Source organism: Anomaloglossus baeobatrachus, chromosome 2, assembly GCF_048569485.1.
Source record: "Anomaloglossus baeobatrachus isolate aAnoBae1 chromosome 2, aAnoBae1.hap1, whole genome shotgun sequence".
Classification (NCBI taxonomy): Eukaryota; Metazoa; Chordata; class Amphibia; order Anura; family Aromobatidae; genus Anomaloglossus; species Anomaloglossus baeobatrachus.
The window spans coordinates 623017509-623038374 of NC_134354.1; the positions used below are offsets into that span (position 1 = coordinate 623017509).

At 42.3% G+C, this 20866-nt stretch overlaps 1 protein-coding gene across 2 annotated transcripts in view; it reads right to left on the bottom strand.

The window, feature by feature from the left end:
- The window catches only part of VWA8 (von Willebrand factor A domain containing 8), a 532124-nt gene that overhangs the window by 439723 nt on the left and 71535 nt on the right, over positions 1-20866 (bottom strand). For both annotated transcript variants that reach the window (XM_075336856.1, XM_075336857.1), the window contains exon 4: positions 12715-12845. In XM_075336856.1, coding sequence (XP_075192971.1) covers positions 12715-12845 — 131 coding nt within the window. The remainder of the gene's footprint in view (positions 1-12714; positions 12846-20866) is intronic.

A 20866-nucleotide genomic window follows, 5' to 3' on the forward strand; every position in this document is an offset into this window, starting at 1 on the left:
CTAGAGGCTCTGGGGGGGCTGGCTGCATGACACATAGAGGCCCTGGGGGTACTGGCTGCATGACACACAGAGGCCCTGGGGGGGCTGGCTGCATGACACCTTGGGGGGCTGGCTGCATGACACCTTGGGGGGCTGGCTGCATGACACACAGAGGCCCTGGGGGGGCTGGCTGCATGACACCTGGGGGCCCTGGGGGGACTGGCTGCATGACACATAGAGGCCCTGGGGCGCTGGCTGCATGACACAGAGGCCCTGGGGGGGCTGGCTGCATGACACCTGGGGGGGGCTGGCTGCATGACACAGAGGCCCTGGGGGGGCTGGCTGCATGACACCTGGGGGGGCTGGCTGCATGACACATAGAGGCGCTGGGGAGACTGGCTGCATGACACATAGAGGCCTTGGGGGGGCTGGCTGCATGACACCTGGGGAGGCTGGCTGCATGACACATGGAGGCTCTGGGGGGGCTGGCTGCATGACACATGGAGGCCCTAGGGGGGCTGGCTGCATGACACATGGAGGCCCTGGGGGCAGCTGGCTGCATGACACATGAAAGCCCTGGGGGGGCTGACTGCATGATACATGGAGGTCTGTGGGACTGCATAATAAACATGAAGGACACCTCATACATGGACTATAGGGGTGTATTATACATGGAGGTCTATGGGGATGCATTATACAACATGAAGGACACTTTATACATGGGCTAAAGGTGCATTATCACAGCACAACAAATAAACACTTTTTGTCTGCTACTTGGCAAAAACCATGTGCCCTATACTAAATCGAATGCGCTGAATCCAAATCTGAAGTTAGTTTTTTTGTAGCACATCAGGATATTAAGTTATTTCAATTTTTGTGAAAATTAAAATAAGCAATTAATAAAGATACAGAATCGTTATGTCCCACAGTTTCACAACATGTATTATCATTTTTATTGAAAAAGAAGTATAGGTAAATAAACCAAAAAACTTAAAAATCACTTATAGTAGCTTAAGAAATCGTCTTGAACTCAGCAGAGTACTTTTAAAAGTGCTTCAGGCACTTGCTTTTGCGCTTGTGAGTGGTCCTAGTGGCCCGTTGCAAAAACCAGCAGTAATCGCCCATCATGTTGGGGTTAAAGCGACCTGGGTATCTTTTTTCCATAGTAGAAATGTCCTGGTGGAATCTCTCACCATGTTCGTCACTGACATTACCCATATTTGGAGGAAAGAAGTCAAGATGTGAATGTAGGAAATGCATTTTCAATGACATTCGGGCACCATGCATTTCGTATGCTTGAAGCATATTGTCTATTAGTTCAACATAGTTTTCTGCTCTTTCGTTTCCAAGGAAGTTTTGAACTACTAATATAAATGCATCCCATGCAGTTAGTTCAAGTGGGGTGAGTTCTTTCTTGAAGATTTCATCATGGATTAGTTGGTGGATTTTAGGACCAATAAAGATTCCTGCTTTGAGTTTGGCCTCAGTTTTCAATGCACTAAACTTTTCCTTCAGATACTTAAATCCATTCCCTTGACGATCCACTGCTACTACAAAATTTTTCATTAGTCCTAGTTTAATGTGAAGAGGTGGAAGATAAACTTTAAGTGGATCGACAAGTGATTCGTGTTGAACATTGTGTTTACCAATCTTATGTTCATCTCTATTGGGCCACCGTTTAATTTTATAATGGTTGTTGTCATCTCGACTGTTCCATAGGCACAGAAAGCACATATGCTTAGTGTAACCTAACTGCAAACCAAGGACTAGTGCAACAACTTTGAGGTCAGCACAAATGTTCCATTGATGTTCTGAATATTTAATCAATTTCAGAATGATCTGCATAGAAGCATAGGTCTCTTTCATTCCAACCGCATGTGCAATGGGGACAGATGGCTTTTCATTGCCATTGTGCAACAGAACAGCTTTCAAGCTTGCTTTACTAGAGTCTATGAACAGTCTCCATTGATCTGGAAAATGTCTACAACCCAACTCTAGCATAAGCCCATTCACATCAGTACAGAAGCAGACACCATTTTCCATGACATAGTATGAAGCTAACTTTTTGTGTCGATAACGAAAGTGTGATATTGATGTGCCTTCTTGTAACAAATTCCATTCCTGAAGTCTAGAGGCTAACAGTTCTGATTTCTCTTTAGACAACGACAGATCTCGTATCAGATCATCTAAATCAGATTGGTTTAGTAGGTGTGGCTTACTCTTCTGATATTCCTGATCTTCTTGGGCATGAAATTCATCATCGCTGCCATCATCTTTTTTATTAGGATCTGAGCTATCACTGTCTGTCTCAGTAGCAGCGGCTGGTGAAGGAGGAACAGGCACTGGATTCTCCGCATCGTGTGGTAATGGCTTACGAGCAGACTCACAGTCAGGGTACACAATTTGTGATTTATTCCTCTTTGAATATCCGGCAATTTTAGTCATACAGAAATAACAGTCCGAACTATGATCTTTCTGTTCACGCCAAACCATGGGCACTGCAAATGTCAATCCTTTTCTTTTCCCATTCAACCATTGCGTTAGCCCAGAGTAGCACACAGTGCAACACACATGAGGTGCCCAGTTTTTATCCTGATCTCCTACTTGACAATCAAAATAATACTTGTAAGCAACTCTTACTCTTCTGGTCAAATTCTTGTGTTGATCAAACGTAATAAATTTCCCGCAAACATAACAAAAATTGTCCGGGTCGTTAAGACATTTACGTCTATTCATTGTAATCCAGATAAATCGCACTACTAGCTTTAAAAGAAAACTTTATTGAACACTGTCCAACACTTGTCTGTTAATCTGGTGTCAGCACTCCCTATATATAGCCATAACTGGTTAATGCTGACATCAGCTCCCAGACATGTCTGGACATGTCTGGATAGGTCCTACATATAGCCATAACTGGTTAGTGCTGATATCAGCTCCCATACCTGTCTGGACATGCCCGGATAGGTCCGGGGAGGTCAACGAATGTGTGTAAGAATATCTTCAACAATGCCTGAATAGGCGTATGGCCTTTTCTAAGTATAACTCAAAATCTGGACGTGCTGTGCAAATTCTGAGTTCATATTTGGAATCAGCATGTTCAAATTAGTAAAGAACACATGTTTTACCCTCAGTAGCAAAAACATTGTTGTGCTGTGTATATGGAGGAGTATGGGGCTGCATAATACAATATGAAGATTTATGGGGCTGCATTATAATACATATAGGAGTATGGAGGCTGCATTATAATATATGGAGGCTACCTTACACATGGACTTTGAGGGGGTGTTATAAAACATGGAGGACTATGTGGTGCAGTATAAAATATGGAGAACTATGGGGTGCATTATAATATATGGAGGACCATGGGAAATGCATTATAATACATGGAGGACTATGGGGGTGCATTCGAATATATGAAGGGTTATGTGGGGCCCTTGATACTACCGTATATGGAAGGCAATGTGGGGGCCATTATAGTATTTGGAGAACTATATAAGAGGGGGGACAAAGATATAAGCATGGGATGGGAATGTTTTGTGCTGAGGGAAAAAGGCTCTTTTTCTCAGCACCCAGCTTTCCCATGTTCTGCTGTACATCTTCTCTCAGCACCCAGCTTTCCCATGCTCTGTTATGGGAAAGCTGGGTGCTGAGGGAAAGATGTATGGCAGAGCATGGGGAAGCTGGGTGTCGAAGACAAGATGGATATCAGAAAATAGGAAAGCTGGGTGCTGATAGAGAGATTTCAGATCATTGGAAACCTGGGTGGTGAGTAGTGATGGGCAGTCCGGCTCTTTTTGGTGATCCGGTTCCTATGGCTCCGCTCACCAAAAAGAGCCGGATCTTTCAGATCGTTCTTGGCTCCTTATTAAATATGGGTTCAACCTAGGTGAACACATATTTAAGATTATAGTAACGCCGCCAAAACCCCACCCACTTACAAGTGACCAATTAGTTTGGTGAGTAGGCAGAGTTTAGCCGCTGGTGGGCGGGGTTTCAGAGGCGAAAAGAGACGTTTAGAGAATTTAGTGGCTTTCACTGGGGATTCGGCTCCTGTCAGTCACAGCAGGGAGCCGGATCTTTGTGTCGGATCGTTCAAGAATGACACATCACTATGCTGAGGGTAAAAGCCAAGTGTCAGTGTCATTATCCTGTACTCCGAGTCCGAGTGTCAGTGTCATTATCCTGTACCCTAAGTGTCGGTGTACGTGGAGGGGGGCCCCGGTCCAAATTTTGCACCAGGGCCCAACAAACTCTAGTTACACCACTGATCCTGCTGATTATATACTGATTGTATTAAAACTACAGCAAAGGGCTGAGAAAGCGGCACATCACTGTAATCAGGCTCCCTGCCCCTACATTATGCTGCTCTCAGATTAAATAGCAAAAACTTGCTCATGGATTCCTTTTAATATTAGATGTAGGGGTCAGATTCTGGGCACCCTCAGCAATCAACTGTTTGTATGAGCCATGGCACCATGGCCAGCAATGCATCTCCTACATTTTGTATTCAAGTCCAAACTTTTTGTTGCAACTGTGCTAGGTAGTCCAACTTTATTGAAATGAAGTGAATGGGGGTCACATTTCTTAAAGGGGTGGTCTGAAGGCAAAATCATTTTCCTCCTAAAGCCCGCTTTACACTCTGCAATGTATCTTACAATGTGCCGGCGGGGTCACGTCGTAAGTGACGCACATCCAGCATCGTAAGGTACATTGCAGTATGTGACAGGTACATGCGATTGCGATTGAACGGTAAAACGTTCATCGCACGCACGTCGTTCATTTCTCTAGAATTGAACGTCAGATTGTTCATCGTACCCGGGGTAGCACACATCGCAATGTGTGACACCCCAGGAACGATGAACAGATCTTACCTGCGTCCTGCGGCTCCTGGCCAGCAATGCGGAAGGAAGGAGGTGGGCGGGATGTTTACGTCCCACTCAGCTCCTCCCCTCCGCTTCTATTGGCCGGCTGCCGTGTGACGTCGCTGTGACGCCGAACGTCCCTCCCACTCCAAGAAGTGCACGTTCGCCGCCCACAGCGAGGTCGTATGGACGGGTAAGTACGTGTGACGGGGGTTAATCGTTTGTGCGGCACATTCAACAAATTGAACGTGCCGCACATACGATGGGGGCAGTTACGATCGCATACGATATCGTATGCTGGATCGTAAGGTGTAAAGCAGGCTTAACTCCCTAGCTATTGGATGCCAAAATCTAAAGTACTTTCTAATATACTTGCTTTGAAAATTGTCTTTCCTTCACTCACTAGTCTACCTGCTTTTATATTTTCACTTCTTGACTGATGACGCTTCGTTTGGGAATTCCCAGTGCATCCTGGGATACTCAAACAAAGCGTCATCAGGTGACAGAGGCTGCTGTCACTACTGCATCCTATTGCCCTTTCCTGAAATTAACTGTTTTCAGTGATGCTTGTTTACGGAGCTTGTCCCTGCGCGTAGTTTGATGTGCACAGCATGTGCTCTGCAGTTTGCATAGTTGAATAGTAGTAAGCCGGCAACAGAGAAGAGCTGGTTTACCCCTTGAAACATGCTATTTGGGACTTAAAGGGAATCTGTAAGCAATACCAATCTAGCAAAACCTTCCTCTACATAGGCAATCCATTCCTTCCTAAGAAATCAGCGTTTGAATTGATATGCAAATGAGGCTGAAAAGCTATTTGTAGATCTCAAGCCTCAGTCACTCCAGCTCTATTCCTCGGCAGCGCCGCCTCTTCCTGTTTACTGATATCTCATTTTCCTGAAGTAACACAGCATAGAAGCTGTCAGTTAATCAAGAAGAGGAGGCAATGGCCTGGGAATAGAGCTGGAGGGACAGAGGTTTCAGATCTACAAACAACTCTTCATCCTCACTTGCATATCAATTCAAAGGCAAATAATCACAGTAACAGAGGGATTGACTGGCCAGGTAACTGTATTTCTGGACTTGTCTTTAAAAGAGCTACATGTACATATAAATAGTCTGGTAGGGGGTGAAATCCTGCTGACAGGTTTCCTCTATGAACACAGACCCATTCTTCAAATCTGGCGCGTCACTTTTAATGGCAATAACTCTGAAACGCTGCTTATCTGGTGACAGGTTCACTTTAAGTCTCTATATTAGAAATCCTACACACAAAAATTGATAAAAAAAAGTATACCTATGGTTGTGCTCAAATGTTTACATACCCCGGCAGATTTTTTGCTTACTTGGCACATGAAGTCTTTTTTTCCCTCACGGTTATGGTGGTGTCACACACAGCGACAACGACAACGACGTCGCTGCTACGTCACCATTTTCTGTGACGTTGCAGCGACGTCCCGTCGCTGTCGCTGTGTGTGACATCCAGCAACGAGCTGGCCCCTGCTGTGAGGTCGCCGCTCGTTGCAGAATGTCCTGCTTCATTTTTTGGTCGTCGCTCTCCCGCTGTGACGCACACATCGCTGTGTGTGACAGCGAGAGAGCGACGAAATGAAGCGAGCAGGAGCCGGCGTCTGGCAGCTGCGGTAAGCTGTAACCAAGGTAAACATCGGGTAACCAAGGTGGTTACCAGATATTTACCTTCGTTACAAGCCTCCACCGCTCTTGCTGCCAGTGCCGGCTCCTGCTCTGTGCACATGTAGCTGCAGTACACATCGTGTAATTAACCCGATGTGTACTGTAGCTAGGAGAGCAAGGAGCCAGCGCTAAGCAGTGTGCGCGGCTCCCTGCTCTCTGCACTGTGACATGTAGCTGCAGTACACATCGGGTTAATTAACCCGATGTGTACGGTAGCTAGGAGAGCAAGGAGCCAGCGCTCAGTGTGCGCGGCTCCCTGCTCTCTGCACTGTGACATGTAGCTGCAGTACACATCGGGTTAATTAACCCGATGTGTACTGTAGCTAGGAGAGCAAGGAGCCAGCGCTCAGTGTGCGCGGCTCCCTGCTCTCTGTACATGTAGCGACGTTATGATCGCTGTTTCGGCTGCTGTGTTTGACAGCTAAGCAGCGATCATAACAGCGACTTACAAGGTCGCTGCTACGTCACAGAAAATGGTGACGTAACAGCGACGTCGTTGTCGCTGTCGTTTAGTGTGACCCCAGCTTTAGTCATTGGGTGAAGCCATTTATTGACAAACTACTGTGTTTTCTCTTTTTAAATCATAATGACATAAAAACATCCAAACGACCCTGATCAGAAGTTCACATAACCTGGCGATTTTGGCCTGATAACAGGCACAGAGGTTGACACAAATGGATTTGAATGGCTATGTTTGCTTGTAATCAGTGTGTGTGCATAAAAGCTGAGTGAGTTTCTGGGATCCAGATAAGATTCTTGCATCCTTCATCCAGCCACTGACAGTTCTGGATTGCGAGTCATGGAGAAAGGAAAAGAATGTCAACGGATCTACAGGAAAAGATAGCTAAACTGTATAAAAACAGGAAAGTGATACAAAAAGGTAACCAAGGAATTGCAAATACCAATCAGCAGTGCTCAAACTGTGATTAACAAATTGAAAATCAGGGGCTCTGTAAAAACCAAACCACAATCCGGTAGACCAACAAAAATTTCAGCCACAACTGCCAGGAAAATTGTTTGGGATGCAAAGAAAAATCCACAAATTACATCAGCTGAAATACAGGACTCACTGAAAACTATTGGGTTTCAAGATGCACAATAAGGAGGCACTTGAAGAAAAATGGGATACATGGTTGAGTCGCTAGAATAAAGCAATTACTGCACAAATGCCACAAAGTATCTCACCTATAATGAGCAAAACAGCACAGAGACAAGCCGCCAAACTTCTGGAACAAGGTAATTTAGAGTGATGTGACCAAAATCAAACTTTTTGGCCACAACCATAAACGTTACATTTGGAGAAGTGTCATCAAGGTCTATGATGAAAGGAACACATTCCTACTGTAAACCACGGAGGTGGATCGCTGATGATGTGGGGATGTGTGAGCTACAAAGGCACAGGAAACTTAGTCAAAGTTAAAGATAAGATGAATGCAGTACATTAGCAGCAAATACTGGAGGCAAATTTGCACTCATCAGCCCGAAAATGCGCATGGGACGTACTTGGTCATTCCAACATGACAACGATCCAAATCACAAGGGCAAGTTGACCTATTGTTGGCTACAACAGAACAAAGTGAAGGTTCTGCAGTGGCCATCTCAGTCTCCTGACCTCAATATCATTGAGCCACTCTGGGGACAACTCAAGTGTCCAGTTCATGCAAGAAAGCCCAGGAATTTACAGGAACTGGAGGCTTTTTGCCAAGAAGAATGGGCAGCTTTACCATCTGAGAAAATAAAGAGCCTCATGCACAACTAAAACAAAAGACTTCAAGCTGTCATTGATGTTAGAGGGGGCAATACTCGGCATTAAGAACTGGGGTATGTGAATTTTTGATCAGGGTCATTTGGATGTTTTTGGTTGTCGTTATGCGTTAAAAAGAGAAAACACAGTAGTGTGATAATAAATAACTTCACCAAACCACTAAACATCAGTGGAAAAAAAGTTTTTGTGTTATCATTCATATTCTCAGAAAAAAGGCCAAGAAAGCAAAAAAAATCTGCTGGGGTTTGTAAACTTTTGAGCACAACTGTATTTAGAATGTTCACATTTTTTTTAGGAAGTTTCTTAAGAATTAACACAGCAAAAAGGACAAAAAGCAAAAACCACAGAAAAAGGAATTTAACTGCTTCATGACTTTGCCATTTTCCTTTTTCTTTGTTTTAGTTTTTTCTCCCCTTCTTCCAAGAGCCAAAACCTTTTTCTTTTTGCATCAATAAAGCCATATGAGGGCTTGATTTTTTGTGGGACGAGTTGTACTTTTGAATGAAACCGAGTGGAATTTGGAAAAAGTAAAATTATATTTAACTCTGTTAGGTTTATTTAGGTGTATTTTTTTCCAATGTTTTAGCATAAGTTCTAGGTGTTTTATTAAGGCCTATTTTTTGTAGGACAAACAATAGTGTTTTCTTGGTACTATATCCAAGCTTATAAAACATTTTGATACATTTTCCTTACTTTTTGTATGAAACAAAGAAAAAACAAACTCGCCTAATATGTCACACTTTTCTATATTAACCAGTGAGGATAAATAACATGATGAAGTTTGAGTTTAGAGATGCACTCATACCAATTTTATATGATACCTTATGTTTTATTACTTTTGTGCCATAAAAACCCATTTAAAGATACAGTGGAACCTCGCTTAATCTTCGTCCGGCTGAATAGGTACAATTGTAACTATTCCCTTTTTAAATTGCAATAATTTTTTTTTTCGAAAAGCCGTAGAGGGCTGAAATTTCTTGACATCTCAGCAGTTTTGGTCCAGAATATATTGGCCAAATTTCAATAAAATATCTCCACCCCCTTCCGAGATAAGGGGGTCGAGAAATTTTGGCAAAATTATGCAGCCTAACAAAGGTTAACGAGTAACCCAGTTAGCGAGTATTTCGCTTAACGAGCAAAGCTTGCTGTAAATTTGTAACTCGGTTTACGAGCAAAATACTCACCGCACACACTTCCGATTCTGTACATCCACTGCGCTCTAACCCGCTCTTGCAGTTGGCACAAACACACAGAAACAAACACGCACGCACACACACGTTATTGCTCACCTTACCTTCCGTTCCCTCGCCGGCCTCCTGAAACTTGCATGTATCGGGTAACCATCGCAACTGATGCCGGACCTTCCGCACCGAGCACGCTGACGTCAAAGGCAGGAGCCGCTTGCCTATGATTGGCCTGCGCGCTGCCTTTGAGTAGCGGCTGACAGGGGAAGTTCCTCCCTCGTCGCAATGCTTGCCGATACACATCCTGTAGCGACGAACTACAAGAACCCTGATGCCGGCGATGGAACGGAAGGTACACATATTATGCTCACCTTACCTTGCGCTCCATCGCCGGCCTCATGGTTCTTGTAGTTCACTGCTACAGAGTGTGTATCCGGTAACCATCGCGATGAAAGAGGAACTTCCACTATCAGCCGCTACTCAAAGGCAGCGCGCTCGCCAATCAGAGGCAAGCGGCTCCTGCCTTTGACGTCAGCGCGCTCGGTGCAGAAGGTCCGGCATCAGTTGCGATGGTTAGACAATACATGCAAGTTCCAGGAGGCCGGCGAGGGAACAGAAGGTAAGGTGAGCATAATATGTGTGTGTGCGTGTTTCTTTGTGTGTGTTTGTGCATGCTTGTGTGTGTTTGTGCATGTTTTTACGTGTGTGGAATGGCACAATAGGGGACCAGGATGGGACATTTAACAAGTTGTGGAACAAATTGTCTGCATTGCAATGATTTCCTATGGGAAATCTTGCTTTGCTGAATGAGTAACTTGGTTAACAAGCACACTCCCAGAACGGATTGTTCTCGTTAACCAAGGTTCCACTGTATATATTGTAATGTGTCACAATGTTTCTCTCACTGAGAATATTCAATAAATGTTCATGTCGTCATAGGTTTTTATTATTTATTTTTTTAGATATACAGTCATAGCCGAAAGTGTTGGGACCCTTGAAATTGTTACAGAAAATGAAATATTTCTCCCAGAAAATTATTGCATTTACACATGTTTTGTCATACACATGATTATTTCCTCTATTAGAACATCACAAAAAAAATAAAAGCTGAAAAAAAAGCAAATTGGACATAACTTCACACAAAATCTAAAAAATGGACTGGACAAAATTGTTGGCAACTTTCCAAAATTGTAGGTGAACAACTTTGCTTCAAGTATGTGATGCTCATTCAAACTCACCTGTGGCAAGTGTGGTCAATATGGAAATCACAACTGAAACCAAATAAAAATGAGAGAAATTGATTCAATCTTTGCATTTTGAGTTTGTGTGTGCCACACTAAGCATAGAGAACAAAAACAGGAGAAGAGAACTTCTCAGAACCAAAATTTTTGAAAAACATCAACAATCTCAAGGCTACAAGTTAATTCATCTCTAGAGATCTTGATGGTTCTTTGTCCACAGAGTGCAACATAATCAAGAAGTTTACAATCCATGGTATTGTAGCAAATCTTCATGGAGGTTGAGGGCAGAGAAAAATTGATGAAAGGTTTCATCGCAGGATAGTCCAGATGATGCAGCCCCAATTAAGTTATAAAGAAATTCCAGCTGTCCTGCAGGCTCAGGGTACATCAGTTTCAATCTGTCAACGATTGGATTAAATGAAAGGCTATGGCAGGAGACCCAGGAGGACCCACTGCTGACACCGATACATAAACAAATCTAGGTTACAGTTTGTAAAACTTTACATGAGTAAACCAAAATCCTTCTGGGAAAGCATTTTGTGGACAGATGAGACCAAGATAGAGCTTTTTGGTAAAGCCCATCATTCTACTCTTTACCAAAAACGGAAAGAGGCCTACAAAGAAAAGAACACAATACCTACAGTCAAATACGGTGGAGGTTCAAAGATATTTTTCTGTTGTTTTGCTACCTCTGGCACTGGCATCATTAAATCTGAAGACTATCAAAGAATTTTGGGTTGCAATTTAGTGTTCAGTGTCAGAAAGCTGGGTTTCTGCCCTATGTCATTTGTCTTCCAGCACAACATTGACCTGAAGAAGCCCCAGAAATGGAAGGAAAAAAATTGCTGGAGAGTTCTGAAGTAGTCATCACTGTGTCCAGATCTAAATCCCATTGAACACTTGTGCAGAGCTCTTAAAATTGCTGTTGGAAGATGGCACCCTTCAAATATGAAAGACCTGAAGCAGTTCGCAAACAAAGAGTGGTCCAAAAATCGAGTTGAGAGGTGTAAGAAACTTGTTGATGATTATGGGAAGCAATTGATTTCAGTTATTTATTCCGAAGGGTGTGCAACAAAATATGCTGAGGGTGCCAAAAATTTAGTCCAGATTATCTTTGGAGTTCTGTGTGAAATTATGTCCAATTTGCCATTTTTACTGTTTTTCTTTTTGTGCTGTTCCAAAACACACCAAGGAAATAAACATACGTATAACAAAACATGTAAGTGCAATAATTATCAGGGAGAAATACTTCATTTTTGGAAGAACTTCAAGGGTGCCAACACTTTCAGCCATGACTGTATATGGTGCTTGTTTTGCTCAGAACATGAAGTTTTTCTTTGTACCTTTTTGTAATACGTGTGACTTTTAAATTGCTTTCTATCCCATTTTTCAGAAGGTAAGGTGATTAAAATACAGAAATACTGGTGTTTTATTTTTCTACACATTGTTTTGAAGTTTGAATGGTTATGGCCACGACAACACAAAATATGCATGGTTTATTTTTTAACAATAAGATGCTATTTAAAACACAAACACACACACATAAATATATTTTATATATATATATATATATATATATATATATATATATATATATATATATATATATATATACATACATATATATATACATACATACACACACCATATTCTAGCATTCAAACTTTGTCATTGATGGATTGATGGGAAAGTGTAACTGCTTGGCTCATGTGGCTTTTTGATGATTTTTTTATTAACATTTTTTTTAGGAGAGTTGAACAAAATTCAGCAATTTTGGTATAAATATTATCATATTTTCTTGTCAATAATAAAGGTCTTAAAAGGGGAAAATGGGACTTAAACATGTAACTAGACACTAGTGTAAAACATTGCAATACTATTCAAAAAGCCAAGAAGGGAATTGGAACAAAGTTGCCAGGCTACTCAAAATTTTAGGTTACCTAAATTCAAGCTTCTAACCATTGAGCAGGGTTGTTTATATCACAGCTTACCAAATATTGCATAGCTATAGCTCTCCGAAGAGGACCTGGAGGTCCAATAAGGAAGATGTCCTGTCCCAGAAGATCTTTCTGCATTATCCATCTTAGATGTTGCACCACAGATTGGCTTAGAGGATCAGAGACTAAAATTCAAAGAAAGAGCAATTCAGCAAGAAATCAACATGAAAATATTATAAATAATAGCCTTATTTTTGTCATAATTAATAAAACAATATGAGAGGAACAGAGTCCAGGTAATTTGCAATTTTGAGCAGTTGGAGTAAGCTCAATGTCACTTTTCACGTGCCAAATAAAAGTGCTGATTGGTTCTTATGTAGTTCGTGATCCATCCAGGGTTAAAGGGAACATATCAGCAAAAAGATAAATGGTATGTACCTGCAGCCATAGTATTAAGTTGAAGGTTAGAACTATTTTAAACATTTGCCACAATCTCACTGGAAATGCGGCTACTGAGAGAAAATCTAATATCCTCTCTGAAGCCACGTGCTTCCAGTCATCAGGGTGGCACCAAGAGCTGTGAGCAGTCAGCGCTCAAGGCATCATCAGTCAGCACGGGCTATAATCACGCCTACCACTCATGTGCAGAGCAGGGAAGTGATAACAGCGCAGTCATGTGTAGTGAATTCTGGCTGTTCACAGCTCCTGATGTCGCCCTTAATGACTGGAAGCAAGTGGCTGCATAGAGACTATAACATCATCATCTCCCTGCAGCTACACTTCCAATTAGGCTATGTGCGCACAGTGCGTTTTTCGCGGCGTTTTTGCGCGTATTTCGGGTGCGTTTTTGGCCTCAAAACTGCATGACTTTGCTTCCCCAGCAAAGTCTATGAGTTTTCAATTTTGCTGTCCGCACACAACTGTTTTTTTAGGCTATGTGCCCACGCTGCGGATTTTGCGCGGATTTTGCGCGGATTTTGCCGCGGATTTGCCGCGGATTTCCCGAAAATCTGCAGCAGCAGCACTTCCAAGCCATTTCAATGGCATTTTGGAAATGCTGTGTCCATGCTGCGGATTTTTCCGCTGCGGATTTGCCGCGGATTTTGATCCGGAAAAATCTGCAGCATGTCAATTGTTTGGTGCAGATTTGGTCCGGATTTTTGGTTTTGAATGGGGGAAAAAAAAAAAAATGAAATCCGCATCAAAATCCGCGGCAAATCCGCGGTAAATCCGCGGTAAATCCGCGGGTGCGGATTTGCCGCGAAAGTCGCGGATTTTCAGGCAGAAAAATCCGCAGGGACATTCTACCGTGGACACATAGCCTTAAACTGCGTTTTTGAGCTTAAAAAAAAAAAAATGGACATGTCAATTCTTTCCTGCGTTTTTCTGCGTTTTCCCCCCATGCAATGCATTGGAAAACCGCAGAAAAACGCAGAGATCAAAAACGCAGCAAAACACAGCCAAAAACGCACCAAATCGCGATAAAAACGCATGCGTTTTTTGCCGCGTTTTTTTGCCGCGGGTGCGTTTTTGTGCGTTTTTAGCGGCCAAAAACGCACAAAAACGCAGCGTCAAAAAAACGTAGCGTGTGCACATAGCCTTAGACTCCAGTGCAAAAAAAGTATTTACCTTGAGATTATCACTATGGCTGCAAATAAATAAAGCTTAAAACCATTTTCGCACAGAGTTATCCTTCACTTCACGTACTTCTGTTAACCGCTTCACCACCTAGCGATTTTCCATTTTTGCCTCCCCTTCTTCCGTCAGCATAAGCTTATGAGGTCTTGTTTCTTTGGGGACAAGTTGTACTTTTGAATGACACCATTCATTTTACCATACAGTGTAGTGAAAACGGGGAAAAAACTCCAAGTGCGGTGAAATTGTAAAAGAAAAGTGCAATTCTACAATTGGTTTTTGAGCTTGGGTTGTTTGACATTTTTACAAATATTATTTGTGGGTAGATGTGATATTTTGATAGCCTTTTATTGCATTTTATTGCAATGTTGTGGTGACCTAAAAAAAATCATAATTCTTGAGGGGGGGTTTTCCTTACACTGTTTACTAGTCAGATTAATTTATTTTATATTTTGATAGATTGATATCACTGCATTCAGAAATGTCCAAACATGTTTAATTTTTTTATAGTTTCATTTTCAGTTGGTCAAATGGGGGGTGATTTGAACTTTTTTCAAGTTTTTTTTTTCCACTTTTTACTGTCTTTACTAGTCCCTTTAAGGGACTTGAAGCTGCGATTATCCAATAGCTTGTGCTGTACTGAGCAGTCAACCAGCACTGCTCTGTACAACTGAAATTATCATCTCATATGAAACCCGGCTCGTAGACTGTGTCCACAGGAAGTTCGTAATGACAAACACAGTGACAAACCATCGGCACACCGAGATCATGTCTCAGGGCCAACGATGGGAGTGAAGAATGATGGTGGACAGGTCTGCTTTCCTGGTTACTAAAGAAGCACAAAAAAAAGACATTGTGCAGATTGACTATGTGGAACCACATCTCACAGCCCTGCCTGACGTCACTAATATGATGTGGTCACGCGGTGCAGTAGCCTCCCTTCCACCTAAACTTAAAGGCTGTGTGTTGAGTTATTTAGAGGACACACCAAATTTACACTGCTATACAAGCTGTACACTGACTACTTTACATTGTATCAAAGTGTCATATCTTCAGAATTGTCTCATGAAAAGATATAAAATATTTTCAAAATTGTGAGGGGTATATTTGTGATATACTGTCTATATTCGATGGTCAGACATGCAAATACAAAGGGTAGTCCAATAAGTATAGACAAGATGATGCAAAAGTCAATTTCAAGTTGGATGTCATGTTTTTTCATGCTGCCCAGCCACACGCGAGGTGTGGAGTGCAAGCGGTTTCTGGTTTCTTCCAAAGCGATATCATGGCATGATCTCCCATAGAAGCGAACGCTGGGCCACCTCCTCACACAAGCAAGTAACCCTTTAGTCATTCTCTCCTTTTCCTGCCCCAGGATGGTTCTAGACTCCCTCCCCTTGGATTCGGTAGCTGAAACTCAAAAACCTAGGATGGATCATAATTTCTCAACAAAAAGTCATAGGGAAATGTTTTTTGCGCCAACAGACCTGGCTGGGTTCCCGTTACACTTGAAGACCAACCACGGCTTCGCTACCTTACTTCTACTAGCCATTTTACATATCTCCAACCCGTGGTGCTAGAACAAATTGAAACCCAGGCAGGTGTTCGTCGTATCCCTGAGATCTGAAAAATGTAAATGGAATATGGCTAGAACGTACGATAACTCCCTAGCTCCTTATGAAATTATGGCTCCCATTTGTCTCGGGATTTATTTGAAGAAATTAAGCAGCTTATACTCCCAGCAAGGGTTCATCCTGCAAGAAAGGCCTTGATCCAAGCTAGGTTGTAAGGGGTGTGAGTTTTTCCCCTTCAAGCTTTTGAAGCTTGACATCCTGCTGACCCAGGTGTCCTGTCTATACTTCACATTTGAAAGGCGGTCTATAATCTCGGACCGGATATAATACAGTTGATTGGCATGAAATTATACCCCCCATATTCTTCACAGGATAATAGGAGCTTTCTGAAAAGATATTGTGCAGATTGGCTAGTAGGAGCTATCTGAAAATACAGCACATTGCTTGTATATCAACGTACAGTGGAACCTTGGATTACAAGCTTAATTCGTTCTGGAAATGTGCTCTACAACCAAGTTACTCTTACATCAAAGCAAATTTTCCCATAAGAAATAATTGAAACACAGACAATTCATTTCACGACCCAAAAATATTTACTATATTTATACAAACTTATTACAGTAATACACAATAATGTACTGTATTCATATAAAACTATTACAGTACACTGATACAAAATGCTGTACAGTACAGTAAAGAACATATAAGAAATTAAACTGCACGATAGCTTACAATAGAATTGTTGGTGTGCGGGAGGTATGCTATAGGGAGAAAAAATTATGTATAAATATGACAACCTATATTCCAGTACACTACACAAAAAACACACCCCAAATATATTCTGCCCTAGATAAGGGCAGAACTAAGCCAAATGTGGGGTAGGAAATAATACTGCACAGGCAATTAGATTACAGTACAAGCGAGAAAGTACAGTACTATATCCACAAATGCAAATTGATAGACATGCTATATAGTATCTACTGTATAATGGCATACTGTATACAGTACATATGTACAGAAATTTACCTCCAGTAGGTCTACACAGAGCGCGCCAGAGTGCGGTGAAAGGATGGAACCGCAAGCGTGCGCAGTGAGTATTTGCTCTTAATCCAAATTATTGCTCTTAAACCAAGTTACAAATTTGTAAAAAGCTTTGCTTGTCTTGCCAAACACTATCAAACCAAGTTTCTCTTAAAGGGAACCTGTCACCACTTTTTTGGACTATAAGCTGCGCCCACCACCACCGGGCTCTTAAAGACAGCATTCTAACATGCTGTATATAAGAGCCCAGGCCGCTGTGTCGAACGTAAAAAATACTTTATAATACTTACCTTACGGTCGCTCTGCGGTGGAATAGGGCCTAATGGGCGTGTCCGTTGTCCGGTGCGGGCGCCTCCCCTTTCGGCCATCTTCGTCCTCTTTCTGAAGCCTGTGTGCATGACGCGGCTTCATCATACACACTCGCCAGTCCTGCGCAGGTGCAGTACAATACTTTGATCTGCCCTGCTCAGGGCAGATCAAAGTGCGCCTGCTCAGGACCGGAATGCCGGCGAGTGTGGATGACGTCGGACCCATCATGCACCGAGGCTAGAGAAGAAAAAGAACAAAGATGGCCGAAAGAGGAGGCTCCGACACCGGACAACGGAGACGCCCATTAGGCCCCATTCCACCGCAGCACGACCGTTAGGTAAGTATTATAAAGTGTTATTTTATGTTGTCACAGCGGCCTGGGCTGTTATATACAGCATGTTAAAATGCTGTATATAAGAGCCCGGTGGTGGTGGCCGCAGCTTATAATCCAAAAAAGTGGTGACAGGTTCCCTTTAATCCAAGGTTTCACTGTATACACAAAAGCCCATACATCAATACAGTGAGAAGAACAAGGAACGCTAAGAAAATGTTCCCATTACTTACAGTGGCATATTCAGGTGACATCAATTTCAAGGGTAGCAATATAGTGGAGTGGTAAAAATAAATGTAGAGCAAAACAGATTAGATAGGAGTCTAGAAAAGAAAAGCGGCAGCAGCACATTTGGTAGGTGCAGAAAAGAAGAGGGGAAACTTACATGATAAAGCCATTTTCCTTGTCACTACCTTGTGAAGTTTCCCTCCATGAGGCCTACATGCCCTGTGCAATTCCAACTCCCAAGCTATAAAGTTAGCTAGTAAACATGACAGATGCTCAGCATACACTACAAATCTAAATGGCATATTAATGGTGGATTAAAGGTTAATAGTGGCTATAGGGATGTTACAAATAATTAGGTAAAGAATTAAGATATATTAAGGGCTTTTTATGACTTAGGGGAGAAACGTTGAATAATGAATTAATCAATTATAATTCACTTTTAGCTTTGCACAAAATGAGTTAATTGATTGCGAGGGCTTTAATAACACCTGGATAAGGCAAAATCATTTTTAAGGACTGCACAAAGTCATTTGATGTCTGTGTTCCAGCAGTTTTTCAGTCTATGGCTTTATGTAACAAAATGAAAATGTATGTAATAAAGATTATGATGATTATATATAGAATAAGCTGGAATACATAACTACTCTAAAGCCAGCTTTACACGCTGTAATATATCTTACGATGTGTCGGCGGGGTCACGTCATAAGTGACACACATCCGGCATCATAAGGTACATTGCAGTGTGTGACAGGTACGTGCGATTGCGATTGAACGAAAATCCGTTCATCGCACGCACGTCGTTCACTCCTCATGAATTGAACGTGAGGTTGTTCAATGTTCCCGAGGCAGCACACATCGCAGTGTGTGACACCCCGGGAACATTGAACAGATCTTACCTGCCTCCCGCGGCTCCAGCCGGCAATGCGGAACGAAAGAGGTGGGCGGGATGTTTACGTCCCGCTCATCTCCGCCCCTCTGCTTCTATTGGCCGGCTGCCGCGTGACGTCGATGTGACGCCGAACGTCCCTCCCACTCCAGGAAGTGGACGTTCGCCACGTTCGTTCACATCGAGGTCGTATGGACGGGTAAGTACGTGTGACGGGGGTTAATCGTTTGTGCGGCACGTTCAACAAATTGAACACGCCGCACATACGATGGGGGCATTGCAAATTGCATACGATATCGTATGCGAAATTGCAACGTGTAAAGCTGGCTTAAGATTAGTGGAGCCATCAGTAACTATGCTTTACAGCCTAAAACAAAATATTACATGCTGCAAATCTCCAACATTTCAAAAACAGTCCATCATCGGGAAACAAAACCTTCTTTCAGCTTTATTAGTAATTTAACTCAGAAATTTAACATGCTTGACATTATAACACGTCACAACTCGATTACATGTTTCGAATGTCTCATGCTTCTAGTTATAGCATGTGATTAGGGGCAGGACGTGAGATAAAATACAGTAGTATGCAAAAGTTTGGGCACAAGTGGTCAAAATTACTGTTATTGTGACCAGTTTATAAAGTTAAAGATGAAATGATCTCTAAAAGGTATAAAGTTAAAGATGGCACATTTCCTTTTTATTTTAGGCAAAACAGGTATTTTCATCTTTTACATGTTTAAAATAACAAAAAAAGGAAAATGGGCCAATGCAAGATTTTGAGCACACCCTGCATGGTCAGAACCTAGTAGCCCCCCCCCCCCTTTGGCAAGTATCATAGCTTGTAAACGCTTTTTGTAGCCAGCCAAGAGTCTTTCAATTCTTGTGTGAGGGATTTTCTTCCATTCTTTCTTGGAATAGTCTTCCAGTTCTGTGAGATTCCTGGGTCGTCTTGCATGCTCTGCTCTTTGGAGGTCTAGCCACAGATTTTCAATGATTCTCAGATCAGGGGACTGTGAGGGCCATTGTAAAACCTTCAGCTTGTACCTTTTGAGGTTGTCTATTGTGAATTTTGACGTCTCGTACTGAGCAGGATTGGTATTGCGACAACACATCATCAGTAGGGTAAAACTAACCTGTCTCACGACGGTCTAAACACAGCTCACGTTCCCTATTAGTGGATCATTATCCATTTATAGAAGCCATCCTGTTTTCAACTTCAGTTTCAGCTTTTTAGTGCGACATTTCTGTGAAAGCTCTTCATAGGGTTGCTAGAGAGGCAAATCAGAACCCTCATATGACTGCAAAAGACTTTCAGGGATATTTAGCAGACACAGGAGTTGTGCTTTCTTGTTCTACCGTTCAGAGATACCTGCAATATTCCAGCCTTATTCCCAATCCAGCAACGTCTTCTCCTTCTTCAATGGCTGCCACCATGCTGTTTGTCTTCAAGGCAAAGGAGTCATCAATCAAGCAGTAGGCTGCGCTGGGTGGCAAACAGATCTCGAGTGACAGACTCTTTAGGATGATAAATAGTTTTTAAGTCTGATTTGCATTTATTTACAATGATGATTTTGCAGGTACAGAGGAAGGGAAAGGTAAAGTTATTACTGGACTTCTCATTGAAAAAGGCTACAAATGCATATAAATAAATCACATAGTATTCAATATCGCTGATAGCACTCAATAGAATGAAACACACAGTTTCTGTCACATGTATGCTGAAAAGAACCAATGACAAAAGTCAGTGGTTAGCACTGCAGCGCTGGGGTCCTGGGTTCTAGTCCCACTAAAGACAACATCTGCAAGGAGTTTGTATGTTCTCCCCGTGTTTGCGTGGGTTTACTCCAGGGTCTCCGGTTTCCTCCCACACTCTAAAATCATACTGATAGGGAATTTAGATTGTGAGCCCCAATGGGGACAGTGTTGCCAATGTATGTAAAGCACTATGGAATTAATAGCACTATATAAATGAATAAATATTATTATACCCCTAGATGAACTCCTTGAAAGGTGTAGTTTCCAAAATGGGTTCACTTGTGGGGGTTTCTGCTGTTTTGGCATGTAAGGGACACTTCAAATGTGACATGGCATCCACAATCTATTCAAGCCAAAATAGCGCTTCAAAATTCAAATAGCGCTCCTTCCCTTCCGAGCCCTGCCATGCAAACAAAAAGTTGTTTTCCAATAAATATGGGATACCGG